At 38.4% G+C, this 15,453-nt stretch overlaps 1 protein-coding gene across 1 annotated transcript; it reads left to right on the top strand.

Moving 5' to 3' along the window:
• The first annotated feature begins 462 nt into the window (after positions 1-462).
• LOC111659962 (potassium inwardly rectifying channel subfamily J member 6) lies at positions 463-15,428 on the top strand. The gene is made up of 3 exons (XM_023413057.2): positions 463-652; positions 11,697-12,617; positions 14,201-15,428. Exons 2-3 carry the CDS (start codon positions 11,720-11,722, stop codon positions 14,551-14,553), a joined length of 1,251 nt encoding a protein of 416 aa, XP_023268825.1. The 5' UTR covers positions 463-652; positions 11,697-11,719; the 3' UTR covers positions 14,554-15,428.
• Positions 15,429-15,453: the final 25 nt, after the last annotated feature.

Raw genomic sequence — 15,453 nt, 5'->3', positions numbered from 1 at the left:
ATTATTCTTTGAACACAGTGGATATGGATACTTATGTGTGAAATATCTGTGAGTAATATATCATATTTAACTGATGGAGGCAGATTGATACATAACACAACTTTACAAAAAATGGGCTTAGTAAACTAAAAACAATAAAGGTCTTAAAACCACCTTTTGACACAGGGTCCCTCTACAAGACAAGACGAGACAAGATGGAGGATAGAGGACACGGGTCATATTGTGGATCAGAGGTGCACATTTCTAACTAATATGTGATTAGACACAAATTATATCTCGTAAACCTGGGGTTTTTTTTAGGGGGCCCCTGAGGATCTGGGCCCCCCCTGAAAATTTGGTAATCCAGCCTTGGTTATCATTACACATTTCTCCGCCTCCCTGTCTCCCTCTCCCCTTACCTCCCCCCCTCTCTCCCTCTCTCTCTCTCTCTCTCTCTCTCCCTCAGTGTTCACCTACGTCTCTCTCCCAGCTGAGGGGTGGAGGCTGACGGCCGATGCCTTTTCTGTGGAGAGGATGGAGGAGAGGGGTTATTCTTCAGTCGGTTTTCGCAGAGCGACTTGATAATCACAAACTACAGCCTCAGCGGAGAATTTTCATGGGAACAAAACGTCTTAAAATGAGCCGTGGAGTGACCGTTGATCTGCTGCACAAGGTACGTACCTCTCCCTCCGCTGTTCCTTGTAGCGATCATAGCTTGTTAAATGTAATCATCATATACGGGGGACGGTGGTGGTGGTGGGGTGGATAGTTACATAACAGTGTGAGGCGAATCAGAGATTAATTAAGAGAATAATGAGTGCACTATGCAAGAAAACACGCATGTAGATATGAACATGAATGTTAACTGTAGTTGATCCCGATGGCCGATTTCCTCCTGTGACATGATGAAGGAAAAGCAGCCTGTCAGATGGAAGAAACTGGAAGGTGTTGAAGAAAATGTTCCAGGCTGTAAGAGCCTGCAGGCCCGCGGCCTCGCATCACCACAGGACTAGAACATAGATAAGAGCAATACTGGTGCATATAAAGGCAGAAAATGAACTGCCATTATAGGAAGCTGTTATTATTATCTGGATCACCTTCATCTCCATGGCGACAGGAAATCTCCAGCCTGTTAGTTTGCTCTCTGCTTCCTGCGGATGCACCTGATCCCAGCAAAAAATCATTTAGCCTAGCCTGCACTATAATAAAATCATGTTATTATGTTGAACAAGACTTTCCGTTAACCTGTATTGTAAATTTAAAAAAAACAAAACAAAACAGTGATCTCCATAGGTTAATAACTGTGGAGCCAGCTATCCTCTAATTCAGGTTTAGACTACTCTCTAAAGAAAAGTTATTTTTAAATAACTAGTCAAAGGCAAGAGCAGTAATTATATTGACCAAATCTGAATTCTATATAAAACCTTCATAGATGTCATCTGTCATGTTTGTCATCTGACCTTAATGGAAATTATAGACCTGTTGGTACCACTTTCTGATAAGGCACCATTCAGTCTATAAGCTGTAATGAATGGATTTATTAATGATTAATACATGATTTACTAATGCTTTGTAGTCAGCCAGTTATAAGCCATTGATAAGAGCTACTTTGGAGTTGCCAGGTTTTGGAAAATCCTCCTCCAGCAAAGCTCTTTAATTCAGGGGTTAGGAGGGGTCTCCCTCTGGCTGCAGGACATCTGGACCTGAATCCATTAATAAACTAATCAACTGCAGACGATTGACTGCAGAAACCTATGGTTTATTAACATTTATAGTTGCATGTGACTAACTTTTGCTAGTGATTCATTAGAAATGAAAAACCCAAGACCCTTCATTAATGTCATACGTTTACAGATATTAATAACTACATTATTACTAAATAAAAACACACAATCATGTTATTACCAAAAAATTTGCTGCAAGAGAGAGTCTTTATTCACACAACAGAATGGGAACTATTTAGTAAAAACAGCTCTTACCATAAACATTTAACATTAACTGTATTTATTCTCTCTACATTTGTACATTTTTGTTCAGTTTTTCACACATATCAACATCTAGTCAAACTCTGTAAGTTAATGAATGATTGTACTATAATAAATGTGTAGCTGTTAATGTTAATTAGAAGTTTATAAATAGAATTCGGACCCGATGTCCTGCAGCCGTTTTCAAGAAGATAAGTGGTCAAAGAGTTCACAGTGGAGGTATCCCTAATGAATTAAAGACAAGCGTCATGCTGGAGGAGGATTTTCCTCAAGCTGGTAACACAAAAGTTGTTCTGAATTGCCTATAACAAGTCTATAAAGCATTAGTAGATGACTTATTAACCATCAATAAAGCCATTAATTACAGCTTTTATAAATGGTGCCTTATCAGGAATTGGTACTGACTTATTTTACACCATTGTTCATCTGCTCATCATACCTTAGTAGTGTTGTAAACAAATTTAATTAATTAAACTTTATTTAATTAGGTAACCTCTTTGAGGGTGAGATGTCTTTTTCAAGAGAGACCTGAGAAAAACAAACGTTCATACTTCTGCACAAGCAACATTAAGAAGGCCAGACAACCACAATCAAGAGAAAATTAATCTAAAAAACCATCACAAGAATCATATTAAACATCAGATAATTAAGCTTTACAGTCACCACGGAGATGGAAAGAATCTGGGCAGTTTGTAGTTCATAGCATTTCATTACCTGAAACCACGATCATTGTGTAGATATAGGATATCTAAGGTTAAGTAGTTATTTGACTGTGTACTGTAGTTACAAGATTTACAGAAGAGAAGAGATGAAGAGCTTTATAGATGAACAGAGAGAGATTATTCAAATATCAAATATCATCAGACAGCACTAATGGCTCATAATGATAACTAACGGCTAGTTTTAATGTAATCTAAAATACCTGATAATTAATGTGAAAGTGATAACTGGATCTGATGTTGTGGCTTCCCTTTAGGATTACAGATAATTTATTCACTAATCACTAATAAAACTACATACTTCAAATCAACCCAGTTAATCTGTAGCTGTAATCTCAAGTGTATGTATCTGATCCCTAATGAAACCAATAATTCTAATATAATAAGTAATAAACAAGATTTAATCCTAAACCAGTTGCAACCAGTTGCTAGTTAGTCTACAGCTTAGATAGATGTCTTTTTTAATACACTTTTTCTCTGTAAAATCTGTTCCAGTGTAATAAAAGCTTTAGTTGTTTCCCACTACAGTCGCTTCATCTTCAATAAAATAATTCCTACTGAAACCATAGTCGTATCCAATAAAAGGTTAGCTGCGTGGATTTATTGTTATCTCTGCCAAAAGCTTCCTCCTCCAAAACAAACCACTGTTTTATTTTCTGGTATTACCCAGTTATGTCTGCTGCCTTCTCTGCAGCCACAGCAGAGCAGAAACCCTCGTTCCTGACAGTCACTGTAGTGTAACGTAGTCATTCTTTGAAGGACGGATCCTGGAAGTAACATTGTGTCTAGGCTGGTAACATGACTCAACACCCACCAGTAGTATACTTGTGTCAGTCTGGCAACTGAGTTTGACCTGGTTTGAACCCATCTGAAGATATATCGTGTTTCTCCCAGTCACAGGCTAATGCAGTCACCTGCAGTTACTGGGTGTAAAGATTTAATAACACCTAATCTCTAGGTAACAACTAGTTTGTGAGGTCAAACCTGCTTTAATTTAGTGCTGTGTAAAACTCACACTTAGTAAACACTCATTTTTTGAACTAAACTATTTGAACTTCTACACAGCTGGAGAGACTGATGTTACTAAATATTTACACTTATCTGCTAAATGTTAGCTACCTGACAGAACTAATGTTAGCAAGGTTATATTACAGCTTGTGATGCTGCAGTAACTTCCTGTTTACATAGACTACTGGCAGCGCTGGAGATGTTTCCAAGCAACAGATTTACAGATTACTATCAAGGGATGTGTCCGAAATCAGTCACTCATTCACTCCTCCCTGCGCACTGTCCAGGGAGTTCAATGTAGAAGACTTTATATAGTGAGCTCATCGGTAAAATAAAAAAAACACTTTCAGACACTACTTGGGTAATTTTCTCCGCACCATTTTCAGAGCAAGCGCAATGCAAGGTTAGTTACCATCAGTTATACACTACATTTGACTATGCATTGTGTGATACTAGTCCACTATAAAGGGTATATTTCTCACTATACATTCGGACAGCACCACAAAATGTTCGTAGTGAGTGAATTTGGACACAGCCAAGGACATTGTTACTATGTAGGACATTGTTTAAGTTTTACTGGTGCAACACAATTTAGTAAATCACCATTTGAATTAGCAAGTAGTTACTAAGAACTTAATAGGGACTTTACATACAAACTTATTGAAATTTAGATGGTGCAACAGGTTCTGATCAACTTTGACTTGACGAAAATATTGATAACCTGATCTGAGATCCCTCATTATTACTGTTCGCTCAAAACAATGAGCTTAACAGCAGCAGCGAGCGCTTGGAGTTTTATCTGTCAGGTAATCTAATCCTCTTTTACTTTGCTATTGATGGTATTTAGTGCTCAGGAAAATTCAACACTTCCTGAACAGATGTTTCACATTAAAAGCCTCCAGGGGACGATGCCTTCGAGAAATCTTCTCCTTCTCTGATAGGCTTTTAATGTGAAACCAAAGCAGGGTTTTTGTTTGGGATCTTTTTAAATGTATCATTTCCATTAAAGGTTCAGCTCACCAATTTCATAAAAAAAATTCTCACTATTAAATTTGTTTCTGTTTCAGTTCCCCCTTTGTTTTATTTTTGTGTAATTTGGGTAAATTGATCCTTTAATTTCCCTATCACAGTGAATGGAGCAGGTTGGTTTCCATGCACCATACTGAAGAGCAGCAATACACAGTCTCCATTTACAACAATTTGCTGTGTTTTTGAGAACCGGTTGTTAAATGAGACTAGTTTTGATCCACTGAGCACTATGCCCGAGCTCTACAGAGCTGGAGAAATACTGCCATAAGATTTGAAAATGTGACGTTTCCTGTGTCTCTTCAGCTGTTTGTTGGCTAAAAATAACAGCACTGTCCCCAAGCGGCCTCAGCTCAATTTTGGCCACATCTGGATATAGCTACCTGATTAACAATCTCCGTCACAGATATAATGAAGAAGAGAACTAGAAACCGAATCATGAAATCACATCAAATGAGTGTCTACTGATGTGTGTTCACACATTTCATCCATATCAACAGACTCTCCTTTGAGTTGAGGTTCATCTGACACAATATGTATATGTAAACCACATCCTGCTGCAGACCAAGCACGTGGTTCAAAATGTTTGCATTTGTATAACCATCAGTGAAAATGATTATCTTGTATTCAGTAACCTCCAGTGATTCAATTTAGTTCCATTTCTAACTTCATGGGTGGCCTCTGGTTCACTAAAGGAGCTATTTTGGGCTCCCCTGGATCCGGAAGTAGAAGTCCCATTCATTTTCTCATGGACAGTTTTACATTATTCACAGGCTCAAATAGACATGAAACTCTTCTGGTTAAATCATCAGTGCAGAAGATTAAGAACTGCATTAGAAAATAACTGCTTCTTTTATAATAAGTCAAAGCTACAAACCTACGTACATAAAATTTCACGGTCGTGGGACTCCCAAGATGCATTTCAGCAGGAAACCTTCAATCACCAAGCTAATAAGATTTCCATGTTTACATCTTGCAAGAGTTCTTCTGCTACTGCTTCTAACTCATTGCTGGAGATTCCAGCCGTCTTAATCAATTAACACTAACAAAACAAAACAGAAAGACACAAATATCAGCTTCATTTCTTCCAAGAAGACCTAGCAAGCAAAATGCTTGTGAAAAACTATGAATGCGTACTGTGCATGACGTGAGGGCTAAAATGTGCTTGTTCAATATAACACTATATCTATTAAATGTCAGTTTAATTCTCTTTAACAGTGGACCTTGGCTGGTGTGAAATCCATCCATGTTTGTTTGCTTTTGCTGGCATTTCAATACTTTTTTTTAGCACCAAGTTGAATATACCAAAGCTTTTCAAAAACAATTTGACTTTCCCTCTCATGGTTACGGCTTGGGTGTTGATGCTCTCTGAACTCTCTTTCTAGGTTTAGGTTTACACTCCAGCAACTCGTAGTAAACTCATTACCCATGATAGAGTTACGCTTCACATCAGTTAGTCCTCATTCTCAAATCCTTTTTTTCTTATGAAAGTGAAACATACAGTTTGAACATATGAACAATACTTCTAACCTCTGTGTTGCTTGTCCCAAGTTAGAGCGAAACAATAGATGTGAACTTTTCACCTGGGACGTTTAGCATCATCATATAGCCATTAAGTTCATATTAAAAAGTCGTTTTACATGTTCCTTGTTTTAAAGCAGCTGGAAACCGAGAGCTTCTGGAGAGTTTTCAACAAGCAAAGACTGAGTTACCTTTAATTAGCAAGTGAGCTACACCAGGCAAAATCTGCTGCTGACAATGTTATTTCAGCTAACAAAGTCAACCATCATGGTCATGGTTAGAAATGAAAACCCTGCCTTTAATTACTTTCATGTAAAATCAAAGACCCATTGTTTTGTGAAAAGTTACCATGAATTTTGAGTGGTAAATCTGCCACTGTCATCTGTAGCGAGCAAACATCCTTTGCTTATTTCACGTCCAGCAGTTGCAGAGTAACATCAGCATTAATTTGGGGTTATGTTTGTTTCTTTTAACTCTGTTTTTGGTCTTTACAAGAAAAACATGGCTTTTTAGCTGCTAAATGTAACTCTATGTTCACCAGCTAGTCGCAACTTTATCTGCCTTTTGGTGCAGGTAGCTTTAAATGTTTCTTTTTTAGAGCTTTTTCACTGTAAAGCTGTCTGCTGCAATAAGTAAAGTTGTGGGCCATGAAACCAAAATAGAAAATGAGTTTAAAGATGCAACATCAACTACAACACTAGTAACAAATAGAACAATTGTTGGCTCTCATTGTTTCTTTATTGTCAGTACCATTATAACAAACATGCTTTAAAAAACCCTGATTATTATGTTTCTATTCACAGCTATTCATCTATTAGAGCCCAAAAAAAAAAAAAAAAAATCCCAGATGTGACATGAATGACAGCTTTATGTACAAAGCAGATACAGTACATTGTTCTTCCTCAGGCCTTCTGAAATGAGATGAAACAGACAAATGTTATCCAATGCTGTGGCCTCATCCAGTACATTCCTGCTATATTGTGAGCACTTGGTAGACTGTGCTGTGCGTTGCCATGGAAACCAGCGCTGCCGAAGCTCATAATATTCCCCCGTGAATGGAGAGCAGAACGGCTTCAACACAACCATTTGTTCCAGTGGTAAAAACACTGATGGTGGCTTAGGCTGTGCGCACAGAAAAGGAAATCAGCCCTGATCTCAGGACAGTCCGCAGCACGGCAGGAAAAAAGAAAAAACTCTATACGTGACAGCCACATCAGAGGGATCAAATAACAACTATTGTATTTCATGGGCACCGCATGGATTTATTTTTATCTTGGTGGTGTCCGACTTGGTTTAGCTCCTGGACGAACATGGTAGAAGAAATATTCAGATCCTTAAGTAAAAGTGCTTATTTTGAATATTATGAAAACTAGATTAAAATGATGATAATATAATTACAAGAAAAAAACTGTTAAAAAAAAAAAAAGAATCCTCACATTTGAGAATTGGAACTATTTGAAATGGAAATATGAAATATTTGACATTTTGCCTAATAAATAAAACAGTTGCTAATTAATTTTCTTAATTTGGAACTAGTAATTAAAGCTGTTAGTTGTTGTGGAGTAAAAAATATAATATGTCCTTCTGAAATGTAGCGGATTAGAAGTATAAAGTGGCATGAAAAGAAAAGACAAATAAAGTAGAAGAACCTCAAATTAGACACTTTACTCTGTGATTTGGTCATGTAGAGTTCCCCATTTAAATCAATGCTATTTCTTTATCCGTTTTCCAGCAGCCGGTTTATAGAAGATTTAAAATGCCTAAACTAAAACAAATTAAACACAGAATGTGTGTGCATTTACTCTGTCATAATTTACTGAATATTAGAAGGAGTATTATTATTAGTATTATTATTTTATTGTCTTTAATAACTGAATGAACTGTTTTTCATTGTGGCATGAATTTTCCATGCAACACTGAAGTCAAATCACAAACAGAAGACAGTGAAAATGTGTATTACATTTCATCGTTATCCAGAAGAGAAGATGATAAGCTAAATAACTGTCCTATCAACATATGTTTTGCATTCAATTATGACAAAGCAGATGAATAGGCTTCATAAAGAGCAAATACTTAATATAGTGTATTATGTGCCAATTTGTATTTCTTTGATTTGTTTTAATTTAGGCTTTTTGAATTCTCCGTATGATTTCATATTCAATTCAACCAGTATGGAAGTTCATTGAACATTAACAAATGTTAAATTGATTAAATTCAATAATACAACAGACTCCGCCAGCTACTGCTGCAGTCTGCGCAGTGGACTCAGTGTACTTTCAAGCGAAGAAAAAGAGCAGATCAGAGCGACGCTGCCTTCAGAAATATTGTATTTAAGCATTTCAAAAACATTTTATCATTCTGTGGGATCCTAAAAATACTGTCAAAGTTACAAGCTGCTGCTCTAAAATAATGTTTTTGGGGTCCAGCCCCCCAGTGGTTAAGGACTGAGTTATGCTCTAAAAGAAATACTTTGTATGATGTGTTGTCCGACCACAGCAAAAATCCAATGTGTTTATAGCTGCTCTGAACGGCAACACTCAAGTGAAAAGCCTGCTGTTATAGGGAGGAGGAGAAGCAATATTGTTTAAATATAGGGATAACGGTGCACATTTTCTCCCCTGGAAGACATTTATACTTGAAATAGTTGTGTAAATACTGAAAAAAGAACTAGAGAGAGCACTTCAAAACCAGCTTACTTTCTCACCTCCACGCAGCTGGCTAAACATGGCATTAAGTGGGAGTGAATGTTGCATCGCCTGAAATTGGCGGACACAGCCCCCATCTAATTACATTGTCAGAAAAGTTTGCGGGGTCTTCAAAGCTATAGTTGTAATATAGTATAGTAGTAATAGTAGTATAGCCTAGTAGTAGTATATAGTAATAACATTTTGTTTTTCTCCCAAGATTTGTGTGACGAATTATGGAGTAACAGAGAGCTGTGGCCACAAATAGGGCTGCCAAACAAGACGACAATAAACTTTAAAAGCAACATAGTTTAAAAATATACTGCGTCTTATTTCAAAGGTGTTGCTATTATTTGAAAACTGCATTTGAACTTGAGTGTTTTATTCCTGCTGGAGCTGCTGTCTAAATCCTGTCCAAACTGCAGCATCACACAACCCATCAACACAGACAGAATACTATGAGATACCACACAAAATATCATAGGAAACTACTGAGGAAGCTTGTGTGGCCTCAATAATATAAAATGTGTCATACATGTTGTTATACTGGTTGTGACTGCCTCCGTTTGAAACCTGCTGCGTGCTTGTTAGGTCAGATGGCAGCAGTTCACAAGGTGATACGAAATGATGTGCCTTGTGTCGCTGTACGAGACCTCAGGGTGGTCATAACCACAGTCAGGACACCAAGAAAGTTAAATATAGAATTGGACATAGTTTAGGTCACAGTTAATAAACCTCTTCTTTGACACTAATCTGGATAATTATCTTATTCTTCAGATATGGTTACCTCTCAGAATAATTTCCTCATGGGTGCTGAGGAGCTCCCCAGCACCCACAACGCATTACAACCTTAATTCAGAGCTACACACCTACTCGATACTGCAGGAGTTACTGTTACAAAGTGCAGCTTGCTTTTGGTAGTGTGGGTGGTAACATGTTCTCCCTCTGCCTCACTGTAGCTGCACAGTTTCATGCTGAAACTATTTAGTGCTACTCGTGTACCTGCACACTGGACTCAACTCACTCAAAAAAGGCAGAGTAAGAGGTTTATTGTTTGTGATATTATCTGCATGCATGCCATGTTTGTTTAGCTGCCACTCAGTCTGAGAGTATGTGCACATTAAACTGTTAAATATGCAAAAGCATCTTATTTATCTCAGGTTCAGCCCCTTGTCCAGACTGAAACATCATTTTTCTCTCCTCAAAATGGAGCTTTTTCTAAAATGGCCTCCAGAGTGTGTAAATCTGAAAACGCCACTTCGGTGTTTCGGTGTGTTAAACTATGCTTTTCAAAACAATGAGGTAAGCTGCTCAGGGAGGGTCATGGATTGTGTGGCTTTAAAGTCAAGGCAACTTTAACTTTCTCTGTGATTGTTCATTTTAAATGCCAGCGACGTTGAACACACAGTATAGCTGGTGTCATTAGCGTGGATTTAGAATGATTTTTATCAGACAGCATTGTGATTATAAAATAATAATTTTCATTACTGCAGTGCAGCAGCTTGGGAATGATTTCTGGTTAACATGTAGTGTTGATGGGCTGCAATTAAATCACTGTTTCGTACTTGTTCAGTTGCTGGACAACAGAAATGGAAAAATATGTAAATGAGAACAGCTATGCATGTAGGTGACCACAGAGAGCAGGAGGCTGTCACTCGGCAGAGTAACTGGTTGTGTGTGTTGTCCAGGCCGAGCTGTGTGGCAGCAAAGTTAATAAGATAACTTTCTGTTGTCTCCCTCTTTTCTGTATTCCATAAAGCCGATGATACAGCACAGCTGTTGTCATTAACCTGTGTTTATGTTGGGTTTGTCAGACGATGTCCCGACCATGAAATAATGATGTGGTCCCCTGGTGTGTCCGTCTCACTCCTTACCAGATGTTGTCTGTGATGCAGTTTCGTTGTTTGGCAGCTGAAGAGACGCCACAGAAAAAGAGATTCAGCCGTTTTATGTTTTTCAGATCTTTCACTGTGGGCAGTAATCTCTACAACAACCTGGAAACAATAATGTAGCTGCAAAGCATTTTCATGTAAAAATGATATTTTGATATTTCTGAGGAGCAGAAGTTTTTCCATAGCTGATTTGATTTTGAAGTCTTTAAAACCGGGTGGTAATTTAATTGAAAACACCCCAGACATGTTTTAATGATTTGATTCTAACATGGTATGGAAATCATTTACTTCAGTTATTAAAGACAAAAAACTAAAACATTTATTTTCATCACATGTTTCTTAATAAAATATGACACAAGGGTTGCTATAGGGAATTTGCACATTAAAGGAAATGCATATTATAACGAGTATTGCATTTTACTTGCTTGTTTTTATTTTGGAATTTGAAATCTTCCATAAAATAAATAAATAAATAAAAAAAATCTGGCTCTGTAATGTAAAAGTAATCAAAGAAGACAAAATTATAATTATTGTCATTACTACTACTTCAGGCGCATTTTAATGTTCTTCGAGAGTTTCACCTGGTTGGTATAGAGAAAATCATCACAGTGACCAGTAACTGCAGCACTTAGATAAATGTAGTGCAATAGAAAGTACAATATTTCCCTCTGAAACAGTGAAGTAGAAGTATGAAGTACCTTAAAATGAAAGTACAAGTACCACTAAATTGTACTTAAAATAGTACTTGAATAAATGCACCTAGTTACTTACCACTGCCTACAGCCTCTGTAAAGGCTCCATCGTCTTTACTTGCTTGAGTCAAAGCAAAAAAAAACAAAAAAACTGTTGCTAATAATTACTGTCACGTTTCCTTTCCTATAGGCTTGAATCCACCTAGAAACCCCATGGAGCAGGATGTGGAGAGCCCAGCCATCATCAGACAGCCCAAGTTGCCAAAGCAGGCCCGTGAGGACCTGCCTAAACAGCTGGCAGAAATGGACAGGACTAAGAAGATCCAGCGGTACGTCCAGAAAGACGGGAAGTGCAACGTCCATCACGGGAATGTCCGAGAGACGTACCGGTATCTGACAGACATTTTCACCACGCTGGTGGACCTCAAATGGAGGTTCAACCTCTTCATCTTCGTGTTGGTGTACACAGTAACATGGCTCTTCTTTGGCTTCATGTGGTGGCTTATTGCTTACCTCCGGGGTGATCTGGACCATATAGCAGACAATCAGTGGACTCCATGTGTCAATAACCTGAACGGGTTTGTGTCAGCGTTTCTGTTCTCCATTGAGACGGAGACCACTATTGGTTATGGATACAGAGTCATCACGGACAAATGCCCCGAGGGGATAGTTCTGCTTTTAGTTCAGTCAGTGCTGGGATCTATCGTGAATGCCTTCATGGTGGGTTGCATGTTTGTTAAGATCTCGCAGCCCAAGAAGCGAGCTGAGACACTAGTGTTTTCCACCAATGCGGTCATCTCAATGAGAGATGGACGACTGTGCCTGATGTTCAGAGTCGGAGACCTCCGAAACTCGCACATCGTTGAGGCTTCAATCAGGGCCAAGCTTATCAAGTCTAAGCAGACCAAGGAAGGGGAGTTCATCCCTTTGAACCAGACGGACATAAATGTGGGTTACAACACAGGAGACGACAGGCTCTTCCTAGTGTCCCCACTCATCATCTGCCATGAGATAAATCAGAACAGCCCCTTCTGGGAGATCTCACAAGCCCACCTGGCCAAGGAGGAGCTGGAAATTGTTGTGATTCTGGAGGGGATGGTCGAGGCCACAGGTGAGTCCTCAGATTCACCTTTCTGGCAGGATGTTTAATTTGTGATGCATAGATTACAATAGTGTGTACAGCAATTGTTATTCAATAGATTTGTTTGTTGGACAGTGTTGCACAAGGAAAACATATGATTACTGTATTTCGTTGCCTCAGATTTACAAAAGTTGCCTCATTTTCAGTGACAGACCTACTTCATCATTACACAGCATGTCAATAAGTAGTATTGTCTTTTCATTTAATTTTTTTAATTAATTTCAGTCAATTTAACAAACAATACAATGACATAGTATTTTTAGGGATGGCAATGTGGTCCATACGAAAAGTTTATAGCCACACTACCAGTACTTTAGTCCAGATTGTAACTAGACAGACGTTCATGGTTTCAAGATGATGAATCCTACTGACTTTGGTGTTCCCCTGATTTTTTCTGTTGAGCCACCAGCAGGGGAAATTTTTCAGTGAAATATCTTCTAGATGGATTGACACAAAATTTTGTACAAATGTTCACGGTTTTGCTTAAAGCGCTTCTTGTTAGACCTTCAGTCTTTTTGTTCAGCTCGAATTTAATTACTCACATGTAAATGGCTTCAAAAAGGCAGAATGTAACTAAGTGCATTTACTCAAGTACTCTATTTGTGTGTAAATTTGAGGCACACAGTATCTTCATTACATGCCACTTGATACTTCTACCTCATAACATTTCTAAATTTTGGACTTTTTGCGGCACTGTCAAATATTATAGCTATTGTTACTAGGTACTTTACTGAGATAAAAAATAAACTACAAAGTGTATTAAGTTAGAGATGAAGTGATTAGCCTATTAAAGGAGCTATATGTAAGTTTGGAGGGAGAAACAAAAGGTGGAAATACTATGTGAGGTGAGAGGAACAGGTGCGTCCAGGTGTTCTGAAATAACAGGAAGTTTAGTTATTGTAGTGTGGCTTGCTGATCAACCCACACAGCTCATGGAGGCAATTTGAAACAAAGTGCTGCAATTTGTGTCTAAAATTCATACTCCTCAAAGTTATAACTCAGCCAAACCTGAAGACAGAGGCATGATACACACATTTTTAGATTCTTTGTGACCTAGGATATAATTTTCTCCTATTTCCATTGCAAATAATGTCCATAAATCCACTTAATACTCCGGGAAAAACAGATGCTCCTTTTCATTCTTCAGTATCAAAGTGATTCATCGATAGTTGTCTGTACATCCATGTGTGCAGTGTAAACAGGAACTGCTAATAGCTAATTTGGCATACTTTCAATGGTGCCAATTTGCCAAAATGTAAATAGATGCATCCATTAAAAAACTGGGCTCAAGCTGTAACAGCATAGCTGAGCTGAACCCATGGCAACATTATAGTTATTATACTTATTCCTGTTGACATCCACATTGCACTATAGGGTAGAGGCAGAAAATCCAAGGGACAGGGCAGATATCTCAAAACTGGGACGAATAAAACCAAAACTATGGGTAGACACCATGAAAGCAAAGTGGGAAATATGTATTTTGTAGTTTGGCTGCACTGACCTTGTAAGGTGGCCCAAATCTTTTAATCCTTAATGTTGCATTGTGTCTCCAGGCATGACGTGCCAGGCGAGGAGTTCATATGTCAGCAGTGAAATCAAGTGGGGCTACCGCTTCACACCAGTCCTGACACTGGAGGATGGCTTCTATGAGGTGGACTACAACAGCTTCCACGACATCTACGAAACCAACACACCCGCCTGCAGTGCCAAAGAGCTGGCTGATATGACAAACCGCACCCGCCTGCCCCTAACCTGGTCGCTGGCCAGTAAGCTGAGCCAGCAGGGGCTGCCAGAGTCTGAGCAGGAGGGTCAGGAGACCAAGACCACCCCGGACAACCAGGAGAAGAGCCAGCAGACTGAGAGGAACGGGGACATTGCCAACATAGAGAGCGAGTCCAAAGTGTAGCGAGCGTGATAGAGGAGGGAAAGACGACAGGTTCAAGGTCCATATGTGATTATTGGACTGGACTGTACGCCTTGGGATGACCACACAAGCTTGTGGAGCACAGGTGAGAATCTGAGGTACTAAAGGAGGACCAATGAGCACAGTAGACCAAGTATCCCCGCACCAATGACCGCTTTTTCTCAGTGATTAACAGTTACCCCAAAAACAACAACATAACATTTAGACATGTGGCCCACCGCTGAACTGAAAACCCTTTTGCGGCAAGTGCATGTTTAAAATATAATGTGATGTCCTCCTGATGAGATTCCTATTATTTTTTCTATTAAAATATTCCTAGGGGCATTTGCATAAGTATTTTTGTATATACTATAAAACGTTTTGAATTCTTTGTTTTGTTGCGGTGTGAATATTTGACAGATGTTTGATACTAATTCCTTTAGGTTAGGTCTGTATATATTCTATGCCTTACTGTATGTATAAAGCTTTCATTATTTGTTTTTCAGAAATATATAAGCATGTATAAACATTATCTGCAGTTTATTTATCTTGTATTGTGTATATACTGTATGATGATAATGTTATAAGAAAAACATACATCTCAATGGATGCAAACTCTAGTTTAAACCAATGACCAATTCTTCCCCAATGATAGATGTTTGTTTAAAGTAGTATTACATGTCTATGATACTATTCCTCAAGAAGCCATGACTTGCTGTTTACAGCCGAGTGACTTCAGACAATGGCCCTTTAAAACTGCATTTAGTCACTTTTGCACATTGGAGGCCTCTAGTGGAGAACGGTAGTCACTATTTCAGTCTCCAGAAATCCCTCACATCACCTAACAGTATCAAAAATAAAATAAACAGTAAATTGCATATTATGTACTTGATGAGGGTTTTT

Source organism: Seriola lalandi, unplaced genomic scaffold, assembly GCF_002814215.2.
Source record: "Seriola lalandi dorsalis isolate HSWRI2012SDOR001 ecotype SW California unplaced genomic scaffold, Sedor1 jcf7180002054502, whole genome shotgun sequence".
NCBI classification, from domain to species: domain Eukaryota; kingdom Metazoa; phylum Chordata; class Actinopteri; order Carangiformes; family Carangidae; genus Seriola; species Seriola lalandi.
Note: the sequence above shows the minus strand (reverse complement) of the source record. Positions and strands in the feature narration are given on the sequence as shown.

Coding starts and splice junctions, on each gene's coding strand:
- LOC111659962 (XM_023413057.2), top strand. CDS start 11,720: ATGGAGCAGGATGTGGAGAGCCCAGCCATCATCAGACAGCCCAAGTTG. Junction 12,618..14,200: donor GGGGATGGTCGAGGCCACAG/GTGAGTCCTCAG, acceptor TTGTGTCTCCAG/GCATGACGTGCCAGGCGAGG.